This window comes from Hypanus sabinus, chromosome 1 (genome assembly GCF_030144855.1).
Source record: "Hypanus sabinus isolate sHypSab1 chromosome 1, sHypSab1.hap1, whole genome shotgun sequence".
In the NCBI taxonomy this organism is placed as follows: domain Eukaryota; kingdom Metazoa; phylum Chordata; class Chondrichthyes; order Myliobatiformes; family Dasyatidae; genus Hypanus; species Hypanus sabinus.
Genome location: NC_082706.1, coordinates 105,965,512 through 105,989,774, shown reverse-complemented (window position 1 = coordinate 105,989,774; position 24,263 = coordinate 105,965,512). Strand labels below are relative to the sequence as shown.

The following is a 24,263-nucleotide window of genomic DNA, read 5'->3' as shown; positions in this document are numbered from 1 at the left end:
ACTCTATCCCTCAACTTATGAAAGCTAACACCCCATAAGCTTTCTTAACTACCCTATCTACCTGTGAGGCAACTTTCAGGGATCTGTGGACATGTACCCCCAGATCCCTCTGCTCCTCCACACTACCAAGTATCCTGCCATTTACTTTGTATTCTGGCTTGGAGTTTGTCCTTCCAAAGTGTACCACCTCACACTTCTCTGGGTTGAACTCCATCTGCCGCTTCCCAGCCCACTTCTGCAACCTATCAATGTCTGTCTGCAATCCTCTACACTATCTACAGCACCACCAACCTCTGTGTCGTCTGCAAACTTGCCAACCCACCCTTCTACCCCCACATCCAGGTCGTTAATAAAAATCACAAGAAGTAGAGGTCCCAGAACAGATCCTTGTGGGACACCACTAGTCACAACCCTCCAATCTGAATGTACTCCCTCCACCACGACCCTCTGCCTTCTGCAGGCAAGCCAATTCTGAATCCACCTGGCCAAACTAACCTGGATCCCATGCCTTCTGACCTTCTGAATAAGCTTACCATGTGGAACCTTGTCAAATGCCTTACTAAAATCCATGGAGATCACATCCACTGCACTACCTTCATCTATATGCCTGGTCACCTCCTCAAAGAACTCTAACAGGCTTGTTAGTCACAATCTGCCCTTCACAAAGCCATGCTGACTGTCCCTGATCAGACCATGATTCTCTAAGAACATCAACCTCACTCATATTGTACTCACCATCATCAAGTTCCCTCTCAGTGGTGAATACCAAAAACATCATCCCAATTCACACCCACAAGTTCTAGCCTTATAGCCTCATAATTTGCCCTTCCCCAATTAAAAATTTTCCTGTCCTCTCTGATTCTAACCTTTTCCATGATAATGCTAAAGGTCAGGGAGCGGTGATCACTGTCCCCCAGATGCTCACCCACTGACAAATCTGTGACCTGACCCATTGATGCTGCTCAATTTGTGGTTGTGGGCAGTATTCTTAACACTGAGGAAAAACGCAGTGAAATCAAACCCACAACAGAAGCTCATGTTGCAACATGTAATGCTGTAACACTGCTCTTTGGTGGGCTAAATACTTTTGAAGAGCAGGGGAGTTGGAACTTGCTCTATCAGTTTTATCCCCAAACTGGGATCTAAATTTCCCAAAATACTTTTGTATCACTTGGGAACATTCTGAGACTGGTCTCAGAGCTAGGGTGCTGAATCAGAAGGACATTAGGACCATGTGTGTGCTTTGTTTCATGGAATCCTGGTTAACCCCTTCCGTACTGGATGCAACGATTCAGATCGATGGATCGATCTATAGAGTTTCTCAAAAGCGGAGGGGGAGGAGTATGCCTCATAATCAACTCCTCCTGGTGCACAGATATATGAGTGCTGTCCCAATTCTGCTCACCAGACCTGGAATATCTCACAATTAAGTACCATCCATTTTACCTACCATGGGAGATTACCATGATCATTTTGGTAGCGTGTACGTTCCACCTTGGGCAATGTCAATCAGGCTTTAGATATTCTGATCAAAGGGATTAACATGCATGAAACAGTGCACCCTAACACCTTTACCATCGTATTTGGGGGATTTTAACCAGGCCAGTCTGAAAAGAATCACTAAACCATTACGTCAACAGATCACTTGCAATACCAGAGGAAACAACACACCGAACCATGTTACACTACCATCAAGAATGCCTACCGTGCTGTTCCATGCCCTCACTTTGGGAAGTCTGATTACCTGGCTATACTACTACTACTACTCCTCCCTGACCATAGGCAGAGACTGAAGATTGCAGCACCAGTAGTGAGGACCAAACAGGTATGGACAAGGGAGGCACAGGAACCTTACAGGACTGCTTTGAGTGGGTGGTCTGGATTGTATTCAGAGATTCATCTTCGAATCTGGATGACTATGCTGCAGTGGATGAACCAGGAGATAAATCATCTGCTGAAGGTTAGGTCTGTGGCTTTCAAGCCTGGCGACCCAGGTCTGTACCAGAAAACCAGGTATGATTTGCAGAGGGCTATTTCAAGGGTGAAAAGACAATTTCAAATGATGTTGGAGTACAACAACTCTGGCAGGGTTTGCCAGACATTACTTCCTACAAAGTGAAACCCAATAGCATGAATGGCAGTGATGCTTCACTACCAGATGAACTCAATGCCTTCTATGCCTGCTTCGAAAGGGAGAATATAACTACAGCTGTGAAGATCCTTGCTGCACCCAGTGACCCTGCGATCTCTGTCTCAGAGGCCTCACAAGGTGGGAGGCCCCAATGAACTGCCTAGTAAGGTACTGAAAATGTGCTGCCAGGAGTTATACAAGGACATTTTCAACCTCTCACTGCTACGGGCAGTAGTTCCCAGTTGCTTCAAAAAGGCAACAATTATACCACTGCCTAAAAAGAATAATGTGACCTGCCTTAATGACGATTGCCCGGTAGCACTCACATCTACAGTGATGAAATGCTTTGAGAGGTTGGTCGTGACCAAACTGACCTCAGCAAGGACCTGGACCCACTGCAATTTGCCTATCAACACAATAGGTTAAAGGCAGACGCAATCTCAATGGCTCTTCACAATGCCTTAGACCACCTGGACAACACAAACATCTATGTCAGGATGGTGTTCATGGACTATAGCTCAGCGTTTAACACCATCATTCCCACAATCCTGATTGATAAGTTACAGAACCTGGTCCTCTGTACCTCCCTCTGCAATTGGATCCTTGACTTCCTAACCATAAAACCTCAATCTGTGCGGATTGAGGTTAATATCTCCTCCTCGCTGATGATCAACACCGGTGCACCTCGGGTGTGTGCTTAGCCCACTGCTATACTCTCTATACCCATGACTGTGTGGCTAGGCATAGCTGAAATGTCATCTATAAATTTGCTGATGATACAACCATTGTTGGTAGATCTTAGAAGGAGATAAGTGGCCATAAAGAAGTGAGATGTACCAAATAGTGGAGTAGTGTTGCAGCAACAACCTTGCACTCAATGTCAGTAAGATGAAAGAGTTGATTGTGGACTTCAGGAAGGGCAAGACGAAGGAACAGCTCCCAATTCTCACAGAGGGATCAGAAGTGGAGAAAGTGAGCAGTTTCAAGTTCCTGAGTGTCAAGATCTCTGAGGACCTAACCTGGTCCCAACATATTGGTGCAGCTATAAAGAAGTCAAGACAGTAACTATACTTCATTAGAAGCTTGAAGAGATTTGGTATGTCAACAAAAACACTCAAAATTTTCTATTGAGAGCATTCTGACAGGCTGTATCGCTGTCTGGTATGGGGGAGGGCAGGGGTTACTGCACACGACCGAAAGAAGCTGCAGAGGGTTGTAAGTTTAATTGGCATCATCATGGGTACTAGCCTACAGTGTCCAGGAGCGGTGTCTCAGAAAGGCAGCGTCCATTATTAAAGACCCCCATTACCCACTTTCACATTGTTACCATCAGTAGGAGGTACAGAAGCCTGAAGGCACACACTCAGTGATTCAGGAACAGCTTCTTCCTCTCTGCCATCCGATTCCAAGATGACATTGATTCCATGAACTGCCTCACTTTTTTAATATATATTTCTGTTTTTGCACTAGTTTTAATCTATCCAATATACATATACTGTAATTGATTTATTTATTTTTCTTTATTATATATTGTATTGAACTGCTGTTAAGTTAACAAATTTCACAACACATGCCAGTGATAATAAACCTGATTCTGATTCTGAAATGCTGAAGGTGTTTGGACTTCTGTCTTTTCACTATAGTAGGAGATCCGCAGGGAAAAAAAACACTGCAGCAAGATCAGTTCTTAGTCTTAGCCTCGATGTGTAATCCCATTTGGGTTTGCCTCCGCTTCTTCAGCTGACCTAATATGTGCCTTCATCTTGGAATTTGTACCTTAGCAGCTGGGTTCTGAAGGTGAGGTTCAAAGTTTTAAGAACTCCCTTGGATGTGTGTTTTAGTGGGAAATAAATAAACAGGTGAAGCATAACTTAAGTGGGGGAATGGTTCTCAAAATACAACATAATTATAAATGGTGGGATATGGTCTTAGAATTTTAGACCATATCCACTAGGATGACAGCCTGCTCCTGTAATGAGCGCATATTGACTAAACAAAGTATAATGTCCCTCAGAAAGATCCAGAAAAGGAAGTGTCAGAGATGATCTAGATGAATTTGAAGGCAGGGTGGAAGTTGATGGCAAAGATGATTTTTAAAAAAATTGATGAGATGTACACTCATGCAGGAAGCAGCACCAATGCAGTCAATGATGTACTGGAGAAGGAGTTGGAGAATGGTCCATAGTGTAGGTTTGGCATCAAAAATGAGCATAACTGGGGTCTGTATAAGTGCCTGTGTCTACATCCTTGATTTGTAGAAAGTGGGAGGGATCAAAAGAGTTGGTGCATGGCAGTTACATTTCTGCTCTATTGCATGCCCATCAATAAATTCCTTTTTTGGATTGACTGAGCAAATTTGCACCTTTGCTGTCTCTGGGTGAATTCGGCAAGGTTAAGATTGGAGTATGTGACCTAAAGGTGGAGTACAGACTTAAAATAAGTGTGATTTTGTCATGGGTATAGATGGAAATAACAAGGGAAGGAGCTGTGATGGACTTGAGAGGAAAAATCGATCAAGTGTCACAAAGCATTTCGTACCTTAGTTATTGGATGAATAAGAACAGTTAGACAAAATAAAACAAAAGGATTTACTGCCTCTGTGAGAGACAGAACATAACTAGAAACCTAATGAAAGAGAATACTGGAAAAAAAACAGATCAGTCAGCATATGTGGAGAGAGACTGTTACAGGTGGGCAACCTTGGATCAGAACTGACCAGTCCTGACACAAAAAGAATGGCTGGTTGTCTAAGACTGCTGAATTCATATTTGATCCCAAGGGCTGCAATATGTATTGTGATAGATAAAATGTATTTCCTCAAGGTTACATTGGGACTTGATGGAAAAGCAAAAGGTGCAAATATGTAAAGGTTTTGCTTTAAAAGCAAGTAGGTAAAGGTTGAAAATGCTGGATGACATTATCTAATAAGTAATTACTAAATATTAATGAATATAAGATATAGAACATAAAGCAGTACGGGCCCTTTGGCCCATGATGTGCCAACCTTTTAACCTACTCTAAGAGCAATCTACCCCTTCCTTCCCACATAGCACTCCATTTATCTTTCATCCATGTGCTTATTTTCATCCATTTTCTGAAAGATTTGCTGATTGTGGCATGACAGGTACACAGGGTGCACAAGGCTGGTCTTCATTATTCAGGACGACTCTGAGTTTAGGAAGTGGGATGTTGTGTTGCAGTTGTGCAAGATGTGGTGTACACTTGAAGTAATATGTTCACTTTAAACCATTAAGATAGACCAAGTGCAAAAAAAAACACTTTGTTAGGACTATAGGGAGAAGTTAAACAGGCTTGGACTTCAATCCTTGAAGTTCAGGAAACAGGGATGATCTTGTAGAGCTGTATAAAATCATGACGGGCATAGATAATGTGAATGCACAGAGCCCTTTTTCCCCATGGTTGGGGCATCAAAAAATAGAGCACCATGAGTAAATCTGCAGATGCTGGAAATAAATAAAAAACACAAAATGCTGGCAGAACTCAGCAGGCCAAACAGCATCTATGGAAGGAGGTAATAACGACGTTTCGGGCCGAAACCCTTCATCAGGAGTCTAGAGCACCCTAGACTATGTGCTCTAAACTAGAGCACATAGGTTTTAAGATGGGAAGGGAGAGATTTAAAAGGAACCTGAGGGGCAACCTTTTCACATAGAGGGTAGTACATATGCAGCATGAACTGACAGAGAAAGTGGTTGATGCAGGTACAATAACACCAACATTTAAAAGACATTTGGTTAAGTATGTGAATAGAATAAATTTAGATACATATGAGCCAAATGTAGGCAAATGGGACTAGTTTATAGGGCATCTTTGTTAGTATAGACCAATTGAGCTGAATGGCCTATTTTACTGCTGCATGATCCTATAACTCATGTTTTTAATTTCTCAGGTCGGTACAGAGTTCAATGTGACCAGTTTGAAGATCTGTGGCTAATCACTAAAGGACTTATTCAGCGTTTGGAAGAGATATTTTCCAATGAAGAACACAAGGACTTTGTGTGCACCTTTTCAGGGCCCATTCCTTTGCAGGAGTACTTTCAATTGATTGATCGACATTTTGAGGTCTGTCATTTTTAATCACTGTAGCCTAGAGTTTGTGGAATAACACTGATGAACCTTTTCGTCATGGAGTCATATAGAATGGAAAAGGGCCCTTCTGCCCAACACATCCACCAGTGGGCACTTATCTGAACTAATCCTATCATCCAGCAGTTAGCCATAGTAGTACATGTTGCCACTCTTAAATGTTGTGTGCTTCAACTTTCTCCAGAGGTATATTCCAGGTACTCACTACTCTGGTGAGAAGGGTGCTCAAATCCTAACTAAAACTCCTGCTTCTCACTCTCACTCTATATCTATGTCTCTAATTTTAATCACCACTGATGGAGGAAGGATTCCAACAATCTAGCCTATCTATAGACATCATAATTTTATATACTTAAGTAATGTCTCCTCTTAACCTCCTCTGTTCTAGGGAAAATAGATTTAACTTCTCCAATCTCTGCTCATAACCTCCTCCCAGGAAATATTTTGGTGAATCTCCTCTGCAGCCACTCTTAAGACTTATCACATCCTTCCTACAGTGGGGTGAGCAGAGTTGCCCACTGTTCTTCAGCTGAGGCCTGACTAGTATTTTATAAAGTTGTACCAGGACCTCCCTGCTTTTATATTTGTTGCCCTGACTCATGAAAGTCATATCCTATTTTCCTTTTTAAAACATAGTATCTCTACTCCCAGATTCAAGCATCTTCTAGACTTGCACTCTCAGGTCTTTCTATCCCTCCTACTCCCTAGAATCCTACCATTAATGGTGTATGCCTTATCTTTATTAGTACAACAAAAGTGCATCACCTCACAATTAAGCAAATACAAGGAAATCTGCAGATGTTGGAAATTCAAACAACACACACAAAATGCTGGTGGAACACAGCAGGCCAGGCAGCATCTATAAGGAGAAGCACTGTTGACGTCTCGGCCCAAAACGTCGACGGTGCTTCTCCTTATAGATGCTGCCTGGCCTGCTGTGTTCCACCAGCATTTTGTGTTTGTCACCTCACAATTATCTGGATTGAATTCCACCTGCCATTTCTCAACCCATTTCACCAACACATCAATATCAACCCTTATTCTAAAATACTCTCCACACTGTCAACATCTCCACTTTAGTGTCATCTGTAAATTTGTTGATCATGCCATCTATTCATATTCTAATTGTTCAAGTACATTATAGGCATCAGGGGTCCCAGCACCAATTCCTGTGGAACACTAGTCACAGAGTCACAGACATTCAGTAAAAATCACAGCCCTCTATCATCACCTTCTGTCTCCTGTTGCCAAGCCAATTTTTGATTCAGCTTGCGTGAACCCTTTTGATCGGTCTCTCGTGATGGGACTTTGTCAATAAGGCTTACCGGAGTGCATTTAACACACATCCACTGCACTTCCCTCATCAACAAATTTAGTTGCCTCTTTAAACAAAATTAGCTTTTGTAAGTGTTAAATTAATAAACAGACATCAACTTTTGAATTATGCAAAAACAGTTAAATACTCTGTTACACCCTAGGCTATTTTAAATTCTGAAAGGTAGAAATCCTCTGGAAATCTCTCAATCTTTTACATGTGTTGTCACTGTAAACAGGAAATGTGAAATTTAGTAGAACAAGGTGTTACAGAGGTTTTATTAGCATGCTAAACCACACTTCTGGAGCCTTGCTCTTTAGCTTAACCGTAATTAAGCACAATAAAGAGGTCGTGGGAGGTAGAGAAGCGTCTATGGGACTGTTTTGAGTAGGTAAACTGGGCCATGTTTAAGGACTTAACAAAGGATCTGAATGAATATGCTACAATTGTCACGGTCCTTATAAAGTCGGTTGTGAATGAGTTCAGGTGATCAAATAAAGTCCAAGAGATCCAGGTGTGACATCTAGAAAGTCATTTCACATGCTAAGAGGCAATTCCGGATCAAACTGGAATTGCAGAAGAATGTTCAGCTTCTGAGGCAGGGCTTAAATGTTATCAGCTCCTACAAGGTAAACCAAGGTTGACATGTGTGACATACGTGACAGCAAGGTTTTGCTCCCAGATGAGCTCAATTCCTCTTATGCTTGAGTTGACCGACAAAACATGGAGACTCCTTCACAAATTTCCATTATCCCTGCCAACCCTGTGATTTTAGTCTCTGAGGTCAATGTGAGAGCATCCTTCAGGAGGGTGAACCCATGGAAAGCGTCTGGTCCAGGCGAGGTACTCGGCTGAGTACTGAAGACTTATGCTGATCAACTGGCTGGAGCATTCACTGAGCTCTCTAACTTTTCACTTTGGCAGTCTAAGGTATCCACCTGCTTCAAGCAGGCTTCAATTGTACTGGCACTCAAAAAGAATATAGTATCTTACCTTAAAGACTATCGTCCAGTAGCACTTGAATCCACTGTAATGTAGTGCTTTGAGAGGTTGGTCATGAAACATATCAACTCTTGTCTGAAAGACAACTTGGATCCTCTCCAGTTTGTCAACTGTCACAACAGGTCAACAGCAGCTGCCATTTCATTGGTTCTTCACTCAGTCTTGGAGCACCTAGATAGTGAAGCAGCTTATACAAAAGCAGCTTGATCACTGTTCTGCATTCAATACTATCATCCCCTCAAAACTAATCAATAAACTGCAAGACCTAGGGCTCAGTACCTCCTTGTACAACTGGATCTTTGATTTCCACACTTGCAGACCCTAATCTGTTTGGATCGACAACAAAATTTCCTCCACAGTCACCATCAGCACAGGTGCACCATAAAGCTGTGTACTTAGTCCTCTGCTCTAATGCTTTATACTTCAGACTATGAGGCTAAGCACAGCTCCAATGGCATATTTAAGTTTGCTGACAATACCATTGCCATTGGCTGAATCAAAGATGGTGACAGATCAGCATATAGGAGGGAGACTGAAAATCTAGCAGTGTGGTGCCACAACACCATCTCTCACTCAATATCAGCAAGACCTAAAGAGCTGATTATTGACTACATGAGCAGGAAACCAGAGGTCGGTGAGCCAGTCCTCATTGATGGATCAGAAGTGGTAAGTTCTTCAGTGTTATCATTTCAGAGGATCTGTCCTGGGTCCAGCATCTAAGTGCTATTGCAAAGAAAGCACAACAGCACCTCTACTTAGAAATTAGTGAAGATTCGGCCTGTCATCCAAAACTTTGACAAACTTCTTTAGATGTGCATGGATGTGCATACTGACTGGTTGTATCATGGTCTGATATGGAAACACCAATGCTCTGGAATAGAAAAGCCTAAAAAAAAGTAGTGGATGCAGCCCAGTCCATCACGGAAAAAGCCCTTCCCACAATTGAGCACATCTACAAGGAGCAGTGTTGCAAGAAAGAAGAATACATCATCAAGGATCCTCACCATCAAGGCCATGCTCTTTTCTCGCTGCTGCCATCAGGAAGGAGGTAGAGGAGCCTCAGGACCCATGCCACCAGGTTCAGGAACAGTTTTTACCCCTCAACTATAAGGCTCTTGAACCAGTGGAGATAACTTCATTCAACTTTCAAATTCACTCATCCTAACAATGAACCGTTCCCACAACCTATGAACTCACTTTAAAGGACTCTTCATCTCGTGTTCTTGATATTTATTGCTTATTTATTATTTTTATTTGTTTTTTATTTTCCTTTTTGTATTGGCATATTTTGTTGTCTTTTGCACATTGGTTGTTTGTCTCGTGCAGTTTTTCTTCTATTTCCTGTGAATAGCTGCAAAGAAATGAATCTCATGGTAGTATATGGTGACATATGTACTTTGATAATAAATATACTTCACACTTTGAACTTTAAAGCAATCTTTAACCCTGAAAACACACACAAAATGCTGGAAGAACCCATCAGGTCAGGCAGCATCTATGGAAAAGAGTACAGTTGACTTTTCAAGCTGAGACCCTTCAACAGGACTAGAGAGAAAAATGATGACTAGATTTAAAAAGTGGGGGGGAGGAGAGAGAAACACAAGGTGATAGGTGATGCTGGGAGAGGGAGTGGTAAAGTAAAGAGCTGGGAAATTGATAGGTGAAAGAACTGAAGAAGGGAGAATCTAAAAGAAGAGGACAGAAGGCCATGGAGGAGCACCAGAGGGACGTGATGGGCAGGCAAGGAGATGAGGTGAGAGAGGGAAAAGGAGATGAGGAATAGTGAAGGGTGGTGGACATTACCAGAAGTTCAAGAAAAGAATGCTTATGTCATCAGGTTGGAGGCTACCCAGAAGGAATATAAGGTGTTGTTCCTCCAAATTCAGTGTGGCCTCATTGTGACATAGAGGAGGCCATGGATTGACTTATCAGAATGGGAATGGGAAGTGGAATTAAAATAGGTGGCCACTGGGAGATCCTGCTTCTTTTGGTGGATGGAGTGTAGGTTCTCAGCGAAGCAGTCTCCCAATTTATGTCAGGTTTCACCGTTATACAGGAGGCCAGACTGTACACGTATATGACCCTAACAGTCTCACAGGTGAAGAGTCGCCTTACCTGGAAGGACTATTTGGGGCCCTGAATGGTAGTAAGAGAGGTGGTGTAGGGGCAGGTGTAGCACTTGTTCTGCTTGCAAGGATAAGTGCCAGGTGGGAGATCGGTGGGGAGGGACGAATAGATAAGGGAGTTGCATAGGGAACGATCTTTGTGAAAATTAGAAGGTGGGAGGGGAGGGAAAGATGTGCTTGGTTGTGGAATCACGTTGGAGATGGCGAAAGTTCTGGAGAATTATGTGTTGGATTCAGAGGCTGGTGGGGTGGTAGATGAGGACAAGAGGAACCTTATCTGTGGTAGGGTGGCGGGAGGATTGGGTGAGAGCAGATGTGCATGAGATGGAAGAGATGCGGTTGAGAGCAGCATTGATGGTGGAGAAAGGGAAGCCCCTTTCTTTGAAAAAGGACATCTTTATTCTGGAATGAAAATCCTCATCCTGAAAGCAGATGTGGCGAAGACAGAGGAATTTAGAGAAGGGGATGGTGTTTTTACAAGTAACAGGATGGGAAGAGGTAGAGTCCAGGTAGCTGTGAGAGTCCGTGGGTTTATAATAGACATCAGTAGATAAGCTATCTCCAGGGATAGAGACATGGAGATCAAAAAAGGGGAGGGAGGTGTCAGAAATAGACCAGGTAAATTGAGGGCAGGGTGGAAGTTGGAAACAAAGTTGATGAGCTCTGCATGGGTGCAGGAAGCAGCACCAATGCAGTCATCGATGTAGCATATAGGAAAAGTGGGGGACGGATACCAGAGTAGGCTTGGGACATAGACTGTTTCACGTAGCTGACAAAAAGGCAAACATAGCTGGGACCCACGAGAATGCTCATGGCTACACCTTGAGAAACCAAAGGAGAAATTATTAAGGGTGAGGACAAGTTTTGCCAGATGGAGGAGAGTGGTGGAGGGGAACTGGTTGGGTCTGGTGTCCTGAAAGAAGTGGAAATTGAGGCCTTCCTGGTGGGGGATGGTGGTGTATAGGGACTGGGTATTCATAGTGAAAATAAGATGATGAGGGCCAGGGAGATTGAAATCTTTGAAAAGATCCAGTACCTGTGAAGTGTCACTAATGTAGATAGGAAGGGACTGAACTAGGGGGATAAAACAGAGTCAAGGTACACAGATATGAGTTCAGTGGGGCAGGAACAAGCTGAAACAATGGGTCTACTGGCTACTCCCCCCCCCTTTCTTTCTTCAATAGCCTTCAGTCCTCTCCTATTAGATTCCCCCTTCTGCAGCCCTGAATCTCTCCCACTATCAATTTCCCAGCTCTTTACTTCACCCCTCCCAGTTTCACCTATCATCTTCTATTTCTCCCTCCCCTCTCCTCCCCCACCTTTTCAACCTACCCATCTTTTTGTCCTCCAGTCCTGTTGAAGGGTCTCGGTCTGAAACATGGACTGTACTCTTTTTCATAGATGTAGTATGGCCTGCTGAGTTCCTCCAGCATTTTGTGTGTTGCTTGGATTTCCAGCTTCTACAGATTTTCTCCTGTTTCTAACCTCAAAACTAATTTTGTATGTTATGTTACGTACCCCGTAACTGGGTCACTTACCAGCAAAGATAGAAAGGTCCGTTGAAGTCTGATGGTACTATTTTTAACAGTATTTATTGATAAAAATACACAAAAATAATATCAATGCAAACATACAGATAATATACGTCTTCAATACTAAATCTAAAAGCGCAGGTATAATAATAATAAGAAATAGCTCTATCGTTGTCTAGGGGATAATGTATTGTCCGATGGAAATATAAAAGTCACTCAAGTTCATTCAAGCTGCAGCTTTTTGGTTGGAGAGAAAGACGGAGGTTTAACTTGCCCATTCCTTTTATGATGTCAATCCTTCGAGAGTCGTTGGGGGACTGATTTCCCCTTTTGTGGTTAGCTAAAGCCGTGCTTCCGTGGTAAAGACCCACCGATTCCGAGGCAAATGGAAAAGGACGCACGTGGGCTTTCCACCAGCTTTCGCTATTACGCTGTTACAGGGGTTCTAGCATTTTTTCTGGTGCATCTGAAGGGCTGTTTCCCAGACCCTCTTTTATCCTGACTCACCAGGTCTCAGATGTCAATCAGGTTGGGATGATGCAATCCCTCCACCTACCCCCCTCGGTTCATTGCCTGGGGGCTTCGATGAATCGTACAGTATCCAATACACAATTCCGTTTCCAAGAAACAATAGCCATTATCAATGGTTCCGCCTTTCGGAGGCCAGGACACATTCCAAACTCTTTGTGGATTCTGCATGTCTTTCTCTCATTTCCTGGGTCTCCTGAACTGACTTAATAGTGATCGTGCGATTCTCAAAAAAGGCGGGGGCTACTTTGTACCCTTCAGCCCCTCAGAGTTGTGGCACATTCGTAACAGTTAAAACAAATTAGTTCCAGTTAATTGGGCTATCAGTCAACCAAAGCAGCAGCCTATTTGGGACAACTCCTAAAGAGCAAAAATTAATTGAGTAAATTGTTGCGATTTCCTTTATTTGTGACACTATACAGCTTAATTTGGACAGGAGACTGTTGCTGAACTGTTTTTGTTTTACTAGCATCAGCCGAGTGCACTTGTATGGCAGTTAGACACAACAGCATGCTTGGAGCAAAGTTTATAAATGGTATCAGTTGCACGTGTGTGTTCAAAAAGCAGTGATTTTTATCACTGGTGGTGAGAAATAAGCAGTACGACAACTCTGAACTGTTTTGCTTTAAGTATTCAGGCTTGGAGATGCCACAAATGGCTGGGACTGAAAATGAAATGAGTTCACTACTTCAACAAGTTAGGCACTATGAAGAATTTGAAGGGATTGACAATGATCTTGAATGTTACAATGAAAAGAAAGACTTGGAGGATGCAATTGTTGAAAGGATTGTATGAAGGCATCTATTATCTGCACTGGATGTCTGTGTGATTTTGTTCATTTATAGTCAATCAAAAGAACACAGTAGTGTGGATGGATTCTTTCATCAGTAGCTATTAGGAACCAATACAGTTTTATAATATTGTAGTAGTATTGATGGTGTTCTAATTTGTTCTGTATTTAATTAAAATAAATAATTTTTTCTCAGTTAAATAGTAGTTTGGCTTTTTTAACCTTCTGAACTATTTCCAGAAGTTTCAGCTGATTGGTGCGGCCGCTTAATGGGGCCAAAATCTATGGTTCCAATGCATTTCAATTAAATGGAATCCATTGAATTTCAAAATTTAACCTTTCTAAGATTAGTTAAATTTAATTTATTTTAGTTATTCAATTTGACTTTTTGGCTACTACTTTGATCATGTGTATGTATACCAGCCTTTTTGTTCTCATCTGCCTGGTATGCAGATGTCATTGATGTTTGACATCAAGTCTGCTTGAAGCAATTTCAGAGATCAGATAGTACTGTTACCAGAATGAAATAAACATTAGGAAAAGTGAAATCTACATTGTGTTGATCACTAAATCTTTACAGGGATTTTCATTTGAGGTCAGCAGTAAGCATTTATTTGCCGCAGTCCACCAAATTGAGGCCTTCCTTTATACTTCTGCAATGGTTCAGATAAAGTGAATTGAAGAAGTTTATTTATATTTTGAACATATGAACTCAAATGATTTCCTTAAGTTTTCAAAAGCAGAATTGTGCATAAAATATTTTTTTTATTTGTATAGCTGCGCCTAAATGCTGAGAAATATAAAGAGCTTCTTTCACAACGGGCTCTACAGTACAGGGCTATCCAAAGGCGACTTTTAACACATTTCAAGGACAAAACTCCCTCACCTCTCCATAATCTGGATACATTACTGGATGGAACGTATCAACAGGTTAGTCCATTCAGAAAACTGCTTAGTCCATTGTTTCTTGAACTGCCCGTGTCACTTTGCTAATTGTACTGTATTGTTGAAAATTTACATGACCTTATCAATATAAGTGATGCCTGATGTGGAAGAAACATTGCAGTTGAGGCTTTTTATGCTTTGACCGTAGAAAAGTTAGGTGAAGCTGATTGATAGATCAGAAATTTATTGTGTGGCAGCAGTACAGTGTAGAGCCAAAAAATGACTATAAATTACAAAATAATTGGTGCAGAAAAAGAAATGAGGTAGTGTACATGGGTTCATTGACTGTTCAAAAATCTGATGTCAGAAGGGAAGGGGTTGTTGTTTGAGTCACTTTGTGTACATCTTCAGGCTCCTGGACATCCTGCCAGATGGTAGCAAAGAGAAGAAGGTATATTGAGAGTAGATGCTTGTCTTCTTGAGACATAGTCTCTTGAAGATTGTTTTGATGATGGGGAAAATTGTGCCCATGATGGAGCTGGCTAAGTCAACAACGCGCTGCAATCCTATACATTGACGCCTCCATGACAGACTGTAATGCAACCAATCAGATACTCTTTGTTGTAAATATATAGAAATCTACAAGAGTTTTTGGTACATAACAAATCTTGAAATAGAGCAGCTAGCGCCCCTTCTTTATGATTGCATCAATGTGTTGGGCCAGGATAGATCCCCCAAGATGTTGACACATAAGAACTTAAAACTGCTCACCCTTTTCACTGCTGACAACTCTTTGAAGACTGCTAAATGTTCTCCCAACTTCACCTTCTTGAAGTCCATAATCAATTCATTGCTCTTGATGACATTGAATGTGAGGTTGATTTTGCAACATCACTTGAACCAGCTAATCTATCTCACTGCTGTATACCTCCTTGTTGCCACTTGAGATTTTACCAACAATTGTGATGTCACCTGCAAACTTGTAGATGGCCTTTGAGCTGTGCTTAGTCATAGAGTTATGAGTATAGAGAGAGTCATGTTCATTCATCATCGTCAATGAAGACCTCGACACCATGATGGTGTCAAGACTAGCGCTTGATTTGGGTTTAAGTGAGGGAGAGTTGCGCAGTGTCAGCCTCACTCTCTCTTCCCAATTCCCATCTGGATCCAGTGGCAAGATGAGAGTCGAGACGGCTGGAGATAGGACTGGGCGCAGTGGATGACCAGGACATCTGTATCTTGTGCTCTACTCATTCCACAATGCTTGCAAAGACAGCCTTCTTGACCGTTGGACCTTCCATTGGTCTGATCCGCTCAATCCACCAGAGTCTGTCTTCATGTGCTGGGATAGACAACTCCCTAAATCACCGAGGGTTTGAGACCCGTCAGCTACCCTCACCTGGTTTAGCCGGCTTGTCGAAGCCGTTGCCTGGGGTGTGGCCACTGTTGCATGCAAACAGCTATGGGGAGCCACAGGTGAGAGCTGAGTGCCAGGTGGGACCAAAGGTGGACAAACCACCTGAAAAGGACACAACATGTTCCCCCACCAGAAGTGCTATCCCACCCTGACACCCCATACACCCCATAGACAGAATAAAGCAGGGGTCTAAGCAGACATTCTTGAGGGCATATATGTTAACTGTCAGCGTAGAGGAGCTATTAACACCAATCTTGACAAATATCTGTACATGCACAGTGGAGAGAATCCTGCCTGGTTACATCAATACTTGGTACAGAAACACTGATGCCCATGATTGGAAAAGTGTACAAAAAGTGCTGAATACATCTCAGTCCATTACAGGCTCTCCCCATTATTAGGTGCAGTGCCACAAGGAAGCTGCATCCATCATCAAAAACCCCCATCATCCAGGGCATGTTCTTTTGTCACTATTCCCATCAGGCAGAAGGTACAGGAGCCTTAGTTGCCACAACACCAGGTTCAGGAAAAGTTATTACCCTACAATCATGAGTCTCAAACCAGTGTAGGTAATTTCAGTCACCTCAATGCTGAACTGACTCCACAATGTATAGACTCACTTTCAGAGACTTTACAACTCATTATTTATTTACTTTTTAAAATTATTTGTACAATTTGTCATCTTTTGCACGTTGGTTGTTTGTCAGTCTTTATAGATTTTCATAAATTTTATTGTATTTCTTTATTTTCCTGTAAATGCCTGCAAGATGATGATCTCATTGATATATGGTGGCATATGTGTACTTTGATAAGAAATTGACTTTGAACTTTGTTTTGCATTGACTGTGGTTTCCCGATGAGGAAGTCAAGGATCCAGTTGCAGAGGGAGATCCAGAAGCCCAAGTTTAGAAGCTTGGTGATTAATATTGAGGGGATAATGGTATTGAATGCCAAGCTGTAATAGGTAAACAGCAGCCTGGCACATGTTTTGCTGTTGTCTAGGTGCTCCAAAGCAGAATGGAAAGCCAGTGAAATTGTATCCACTGTGGGTCTATAGTGATGGTAAATGGATTACAGTGGGTTCAGGTCCTTGCTCAGGCAGGGGTTAATTCTAGCCATTACTAACCTCCCAAAGTATTTACTTATGGTGGATGTGAGGCAGCTGTCCCTGCTGTTGGGCACTGGTAGGATTGTTGCTCTTCTGAAGCAGCTGAAACTCTTAAACTACTGTAGTGAGAGGTTGAAAATGTCCTTGAACACTCCAGCCGGTTTGGCACAGCTGATGCCAACTCCTCCATCTGACTTTTGCTGTCAAGACCCAATGCTCAGTGAAATATAAACTCAAAAATGTTAAACAGTAGGAAAACATTCTTATTTTGGACAATACAAACATTTTTCATTTTCTCCTCATTATAGATTCTATTTGATTCCATGCAATTTTTCTGAACGTCTTTGCAAAATATTTCCCGGGGTTTTGTCAAACTCCACAGAATTTATCAAGCAATATAGATTTACTGTATAGTCACGCAGTAAATATCATGTGCCTTGAATTACAGTTATTCAATGTAGAAATATGCGTAACACCATCATTATTGTTCTGGCCAACTTAATATGTTGAAAAGAAAAGAATAATCTGGAATAAATCTATTGAACAATGAAAATGTCATCTGATTTACCATGCGATGAACTTTAAAGCACATGGAGGTATATTTCTTGTGTTAGTCTTTGATTTGAAAAGTTTGAAAGCCTGGAGATGTAATTAAAATTTGCCAAGTGAGATCTAATAAATGGGTATGAGATGCATTGTAGTGATTATTGAAAGAACCACTGAAGAAATACTATCCCTGTCCTGTACTTAGGCAGTTTCTTTATATTGATTTGGAACCTGCTGGAAAATTCTGACAATCTCATGCTGAACTATTGAAATTTCTCTATACAATTTCTCCAAAGATTGAGGTACGCATCCTGAGCCTGAAACACAAGAGAGACTGCAGATGCTGAAAATCTGGACATATGATAGGTGCTAGAGGAACTCAGTGGTCCAGGCAGTATTTATGAAGGAAAATAAGCAGTTGATGTTTTGGGCCACGGTTGGGTTGGGCAGAATCCAGTCTCCAGATTCAAATTTGAATTCAGTACTTTTCATATTACTAGGATGTTTTACCGTCCTTGTGTCTTCCTGTCCCTTATGTAAAGTAATTAATTATCAAAGAACACACACAAAATGCTGGTGGAATGCAGCAGGCCAGGCAGCATCTATAGGAAGAAATACAGTTGACGTTTTGAGCTGAGACCCTTCGTCAGGACTAACTGAAAGAAGAGAAAATAAAAGATATGAAAGTGGGAGGGGGAAATCCGAAATGATAGGAGAAGACAGGAGGGGGAGGGGTGAAGCCAAGAGCTGGAAAGATGATTGGCAAAAGGGATACACAGCTGGAGAAGGGAAAGAATCATGGGACCTAGGGAGAAAGAAAGGGGGAGGGGAGCACCAGAGGGAGATGGAGAACAGGCAGAGTGATTGTAGAAGGGCAGAGAGAGAAAAAAGTGAGAAAGGAAAAAAAAAGAGGGGGGGGGATAAATAAATAAGGGATAGGGTAAGAAGGGGAGGAGGGGTATTAACGGAAGTTAGAGAAATCAGTGTTAATGCCATTAGGTTGGTTACCCAGACAGTATATAAGGTGTTGTACCTCCAACCCGAGAGTAGCTTCATCTTGACAGTAGAGGAGGGCATGGATAGACATATCAGAATGGGAATGAGACATGGAATTAAAATGTGTGGCCACTGGGAGATCCTGCTTTCTCTGGCAAACCGAGCATAGATGTTCAGTGAAACAGTCTCTCAGTCTGCATCGGGTCTCACCAATATATAAAAGGCCGCATCAGGAGCACCCAACGCAGTATATAGTAGAACAAGTGCTACGCCTGCCCCTTACACTTCCTCCCTTACCACCATTCAGGGCCCCAGACAGTCCTTCCAGGTGAGGCAACACTTCACCTGTGAGTCGGCTGGTGTGACGTACTGTGTGATATACAGTTAGTCTTGACAAAGGGTCTCGACCTGAAACGTCAACTGTGCTTCTTCCTATAGATGCTGTCTGGCATCTATAGGAAGCATTTTGTGCACCTGCAGATTTCCTCCTGTTTGCATAATTAATTATCAACTCGTATTTGCATTTCCTCTGTGCCAATGGTATACACCAGTCCCTTACCAGTCTATTTCAGCTTCGTAGAGCACCACTGCACAGAAACAGGCCCTTCAGCCCAACTAGTCCATGCCAGCCTGATCTTCTGCCTTGTCCTGTCTACCTGCACCCAGACCATGGCCCTCCATACTTCTCTTATCCATGTACCTATCCAGACTTATTTTTAATGTTATAATTGAACTTGCATCTAACACTCCCACTGGCAGCTCACTCCACACTCACACTACCTGCTGTGAAGAAGATCGCCCTCAGATGCCACTTAGATTTTCCATCTTTTACTCAAAACCAATTACCTCTATTTCTAGACTTGTCCAATCTGAAGGAGAAAAAGCCTGCAAACATTCAAGATTGTTTATTGTCATTCTTCAGTATGTGAGCGTAAAGTAGAATGAAATTATTATTCTGGATCCGATGCTGCATAAAAAAACATAATAAACATAAAATGCACAATAGATATAAATGTAAATACAATCCTTTAAAACAAAATGTACAAGTAACTTTGAGTGTGACTGTATATACATAATATTAGCTTATATATGTAGACTAATTGCATGTACATAAAGTAATGCAAGATGCAGGAGTATCCGCACACAAAGTGACTTACAGGAAATAATGTGGCAAGTGACTCTTGGCAAGAGGAACTCTTCTAGGTATCAACAAAGCACATGAAAACCCAGCAGGACAGTGGCAGTCTCAGTATAGGTATGAAGTATAGAGTGCATCAGAAGTAAAGGGCGCTGAGGGGCTGCAGAGAGGATTAGCTGATATGAATGCAAGGGTGGCGGAGTGGATTAATTGGTGGAGGTGTTTTTCAGTCTAATGTCTTGGGGGGGGGGAAGTAAATGTTTTTGAGTTTAGTGGTCCTGGTGTGGGTGCTGTGGAGCCTCTTTCCTGATGGGAGTGGGACAACAATCCATAAGCAGGACGTGTGGGTGAGATCCTTAATAATATTACTGGCCTTTTTCTGACACCTTTCTGTATTTATGTTCTTGATGTAGCTTGGTTCTGGTGATGTATTGGACATTTTGAACTACTTGCTGTAGAGCTCTCCTGTCTGCTGCAGTGCAGTTATGTACCACCAGTAATGCAGCATGTTGGATGCTCTCTACTGTGCATCTGTAGAAAGTATTGAGTATGATGCGCATCATCCAGCTCTCTTCAGCATCCTCAGAAAGTAGAGACATTGGTGAGCTTTCTTGACCTTGGAGAATGTGTTCTGGGACCATGAGAGTTTGTGCAAGATGTGCACTCCCAAACAGTTTGAAACTGCTCGCAGTTTCCTCTGCTGTGTTGGTTTATAAACACAATGGAATCTGCAAATGCTGGAAATCAAAAGCAACACAAATAAAATGGTGGAGGAACTTGGCAGTCTTGCAGCTTCTGTGGAAGGGAATAAGCAGTTATTCTGGGCCAAAACCCTTAATCAGGACCCACCCTATTAGCATTTACAGTCGGCCCTCCTTATCTGCGGGGCATTGGTTCTGGGACCCCTCGCGGATACCAAAATTTGAAGATGCTCAAGTCCCTTATTCAACCTATCTCAATGCGGTGGACCTTAGGATCCAGCGGAACCTCAGACCTTACTTAACCTGTCTCAGTGCGCTGGACATTAGGACCTGGCACCAGAGCTCTAAATGTGCAGTGTTTATGTTCACGAAAATAATCACGATCACAATTGAAAATAAAATGGAAATAATAAAGCAATCGGAAAGAGGTGAAACGCCATCGGTCGTTGATAAAGCATTAGGCTGCAGTCAATCAACAATCAGAACAATTTTAAAGGATAATTGAGAAAGGCTCTGCCCGGATGAAAGCTACAATTATTACTAAGCAACGCAGTGGTTTAATTATTGGGGTTTTGGGTTTTTGATTCTCCACATCAACCCGGCACGGTGGACAGCGCGCTCAGAAGCGGTCTGTCACTGGATTGAACTCAGGAACTTCCCGAGCCTGGGCACTGAAACATATGTTCTTAAATGTTTTATATGCATAGAAAGGTAAAATATATACTATATACTAAGACAAACATTTGACTAACTGACGTTAAATAATACCGGATGTACCTGTTCCAACTTACTTAGTAAGAGAATTTCCGATTTTTTTCGATCCCAATCCACGATAACCCACGCAATCCTCCCGTATACTTTAAATCATCTCTAGATTACTTATAATACCTAATACAATGTAAATGCTATGTAAAATGGTTGTTTAGGGAATAATGACAAGAAAAAAAAGTCTGTACATGCTCGAACAACAACTGCTATAGGAGCACTTCTGGGTTTTTACAATTCACGGTTGTTTGAATTCGTGCATGTGGAATCCACAGATAAGGAGGGCCAACTGTATATCCTTTCATGTTCATTTTGTTTGTTTACTCTTTTCTGCCTTTTCAGACCTTCCATTCTCCCTTCTCTGCATTCAGAAAGTATAACCCATTTCTGATTAAAAGTTCTCTATAATATATACCTGACCTGAATGTTTCCAGCATTTGTATTTTTTGTATTTGTATTAATACAGGACTTTTTGTGTTTCTTTTGTAATGAGGTACTTCAGAAATGTAGTCAGTGTATTCTAAGTATTTAGATTATTCGAAGTACTTATCATTCTTTGAGAAGTCATGTTTTGGGATGATATGTTTTAGGCCTGAAGTAGGGTTGGAGACTAGCAGTTTTTCTAGAGGAAGACTGTGTTGGTTGTGGATAGACCAGGTGCAAGAAAGTTCAGTACTGGGTTAAACCCAAGTGAGTACAAAGCAGCACCCAGGAAAAGTGGGATTCAGCATTCTATTTTGACAAAAACAATGAGTAATGTACTGAAACTGGTGCCCAAGAAGAGCATGGTGACTTACCTCAATGACAATTGCCCAGTTGTATTTGCATCCACAGCGATGAAGTGTTTAGAGAGGTTGGTCAGCTCCTGCAAGAGAGGTGACTTGGATCCACTCATATTGGCCTACCGGAGCAACAGGTCCACAGCAGATGCTATGACATTGACTCTCCACTCAATCCTGGAATGTCTTGACAGCAAAGATGCCCTTTATTGACTGCAGCTCAGCACTCAATACCATCAAACCCTCAAAACTAATCAATAACCTCCAAGACCTTGCGGAATTGAATTCGGATTGGCAACAACATCTCCTCCATCAACACAGGTGCACCGCAAATCTGTGTGTTTAGCTCTACTTGTTTTACACCTTTGAATGTGTGGTTAATCACAGCTCCAATGTTATATTCAAGTTACCACCCCTCAACCATCAGGCTCTTGAATAAAAGGGGATAACAATACTCACCTGCCCCATCATTGAAATGTTCTTACAGCCTATGATCTTACTTTAAGGACTCTTTATCTCAAAATCTCAAGTTCTAATTGTTTATTGCTATTTGTTTATATTTGCATTTCCACAGCTCATTGTCTTCAGCACTCTGGTTGATCTTTCATTGACCCTGTTATAGTTACTAATCTATAGATTTGCTGAATATTCCCACAATAAAATGAATTTCCAAGTTATATATGGTGACATATATGTACTTCGATAAAAATTTACTTTGAGCTTTGAATTTTAGAGTACACTGTGCCCATTGAGGTATTTTAAAATCAAGTCAATTCAATTTGGTAATGAAGGGAAACACTGCAACCAATTTTGGGCTGTAAACTTCCACAAACAGCAAATCCCAAACACAGAAATTGATAATTCAGCTCCACAAACCAGATCCACTATCTGCGAGACAGTGGCTGATCTGGCCCTAACTCGGTATATCTCCTTTTGTTCCATTTTAGAGTACACTACGCCCATCGAAGTATTTTCAAGTCAGGTCAATTTGGTAATGAAGGGAAACACAGCAAACAACTTTGGACAGTAAACTTCCACAAGCAGCAAATCCCAAACAAAGGAATTGATTATTCGGCTCCACTATCTGTGAGACAGCGGCTGATCTGGTCCTAACTCCATATATCTCCTTTTGTTCTGTTTTCCTTAGTACTTCAGTTAATGATCTTAGATTTAAAATGGATCTAACATCAGAGAGTTCTGAATCTCAATAGCATGACTCCTTTCATCAGCATATTCTTTCTGTGCCTTTGTGTAACAAAAATCTACATCATAGTCTGGATCGCATTGAATGCCCTGCATCTGCATGGGGAGAGTTCAAATTTCTGTTGTCCTTTTAGTCATGAAATGCTTCCTGATTTCACCCCTAAAATTGCCTAGCTTTAATTTTACATTGCCTTGTTTTAAATACCCAGATCTTTCCCTGTCAGCCAGAGGAAAATGATTGCCTGCACCACTTTGCAATTCACACTGGACAGACTAGAAGAAATAGACTCCCATGCTTTGCTTCTTCTATGCCACAATCACTGGATTGTCTGTTCCATCTTATCATCTTTATCATTTTCAACCTCTGTCAAATCAGCTGGCATCTCCCTGTTCTAACAGAAGACTATCTCAAAATTTTCTTCATATTCCATTGCCTCAGTATCCATCCTTTGTGCTCCAGCTATGGTGGTTATGGCTGTATCAGGGATCCAAATGAGAACATTGATTTGTATGTCACTTTACCACACACTGCTAAATTTATAGAGCATTTGTGCACATATAAAAATAAAAGCAGATGTAGAATTATTGCAGGCACAGTTTCTTATTTGTATGTTTATGTATGCTATAGAAAGGGTTATTCTGTCCGATGAGATTATGTTGACTCTTGGAGCATTCCCTGGTAACCTATTCCCCTAACTCTTCCCTGATCCCCACTCACTTATACACTAGGTTCAAGGAACATTTATTATCAAAGTATGTATGGAGTATACAACTCTGAGATTCATCTTCACGAGACAGCCACAAAACAAAGAAAACCATGGAAGCCGTTCAAAGAAAATCATCAAACCATCCCCCCTTGCAAAAAAAAACAAATCGTGCAAACGACAACAAGAACATCAAGCCCCTCTTCCCTGTGCAGAAGACAAATTATGCAAATAGCAATGAGAACATCACCCCTCCCCCATGTACAAAACAAAACCAAATCACACAAGTGGGCAAACAAAAGAACGGGCAAAAACACAGGATATAAAAACATAAAACTGGAAGAGTCCAAGTGTACTGTAGTCCATTCCATAACTTACAGCAGCCAATTAACCTACCACTAGCAGTTTGATGGCCTTGCGATGTGGGAAGAAATGGGTGCACCTGGGGGAAGTCCATGTGCTCACAAGAAGCACATGCAAATTCCACAGG

General features: G+C 41.7%; 1 protein-coding gene across 5 annotated transcripts in view; it reads left to right on the top strand.

Moving 5' to 3' along the window:
* Positions 1 to 24,263, top strand: part of bbs9 (Bardet-Biedl syndrome 9) — a 396,619-nt gene that overhangs the window by 125,242 nt on the left and 247,114 nt on the right. For all 5 annotated transcript variants that reach the window (XM_059973612.1, XM_059973602.1, XM_059973581.1 and 2 more), the window contains 2 exons: positions 6,042 to 6,214; positions 14,309 to 14,461. In XM_059973612.1, the coding sequence (XP_059829595.1) occupies positions 6,042 to 6,214; positions 14,309 to 14,461 (326 nt within the window). The remainder of the gene's footprint in view (positions 1 to 6,041; positions 6,215 to 14,308; positions 14,462 to 24,263) is intronic.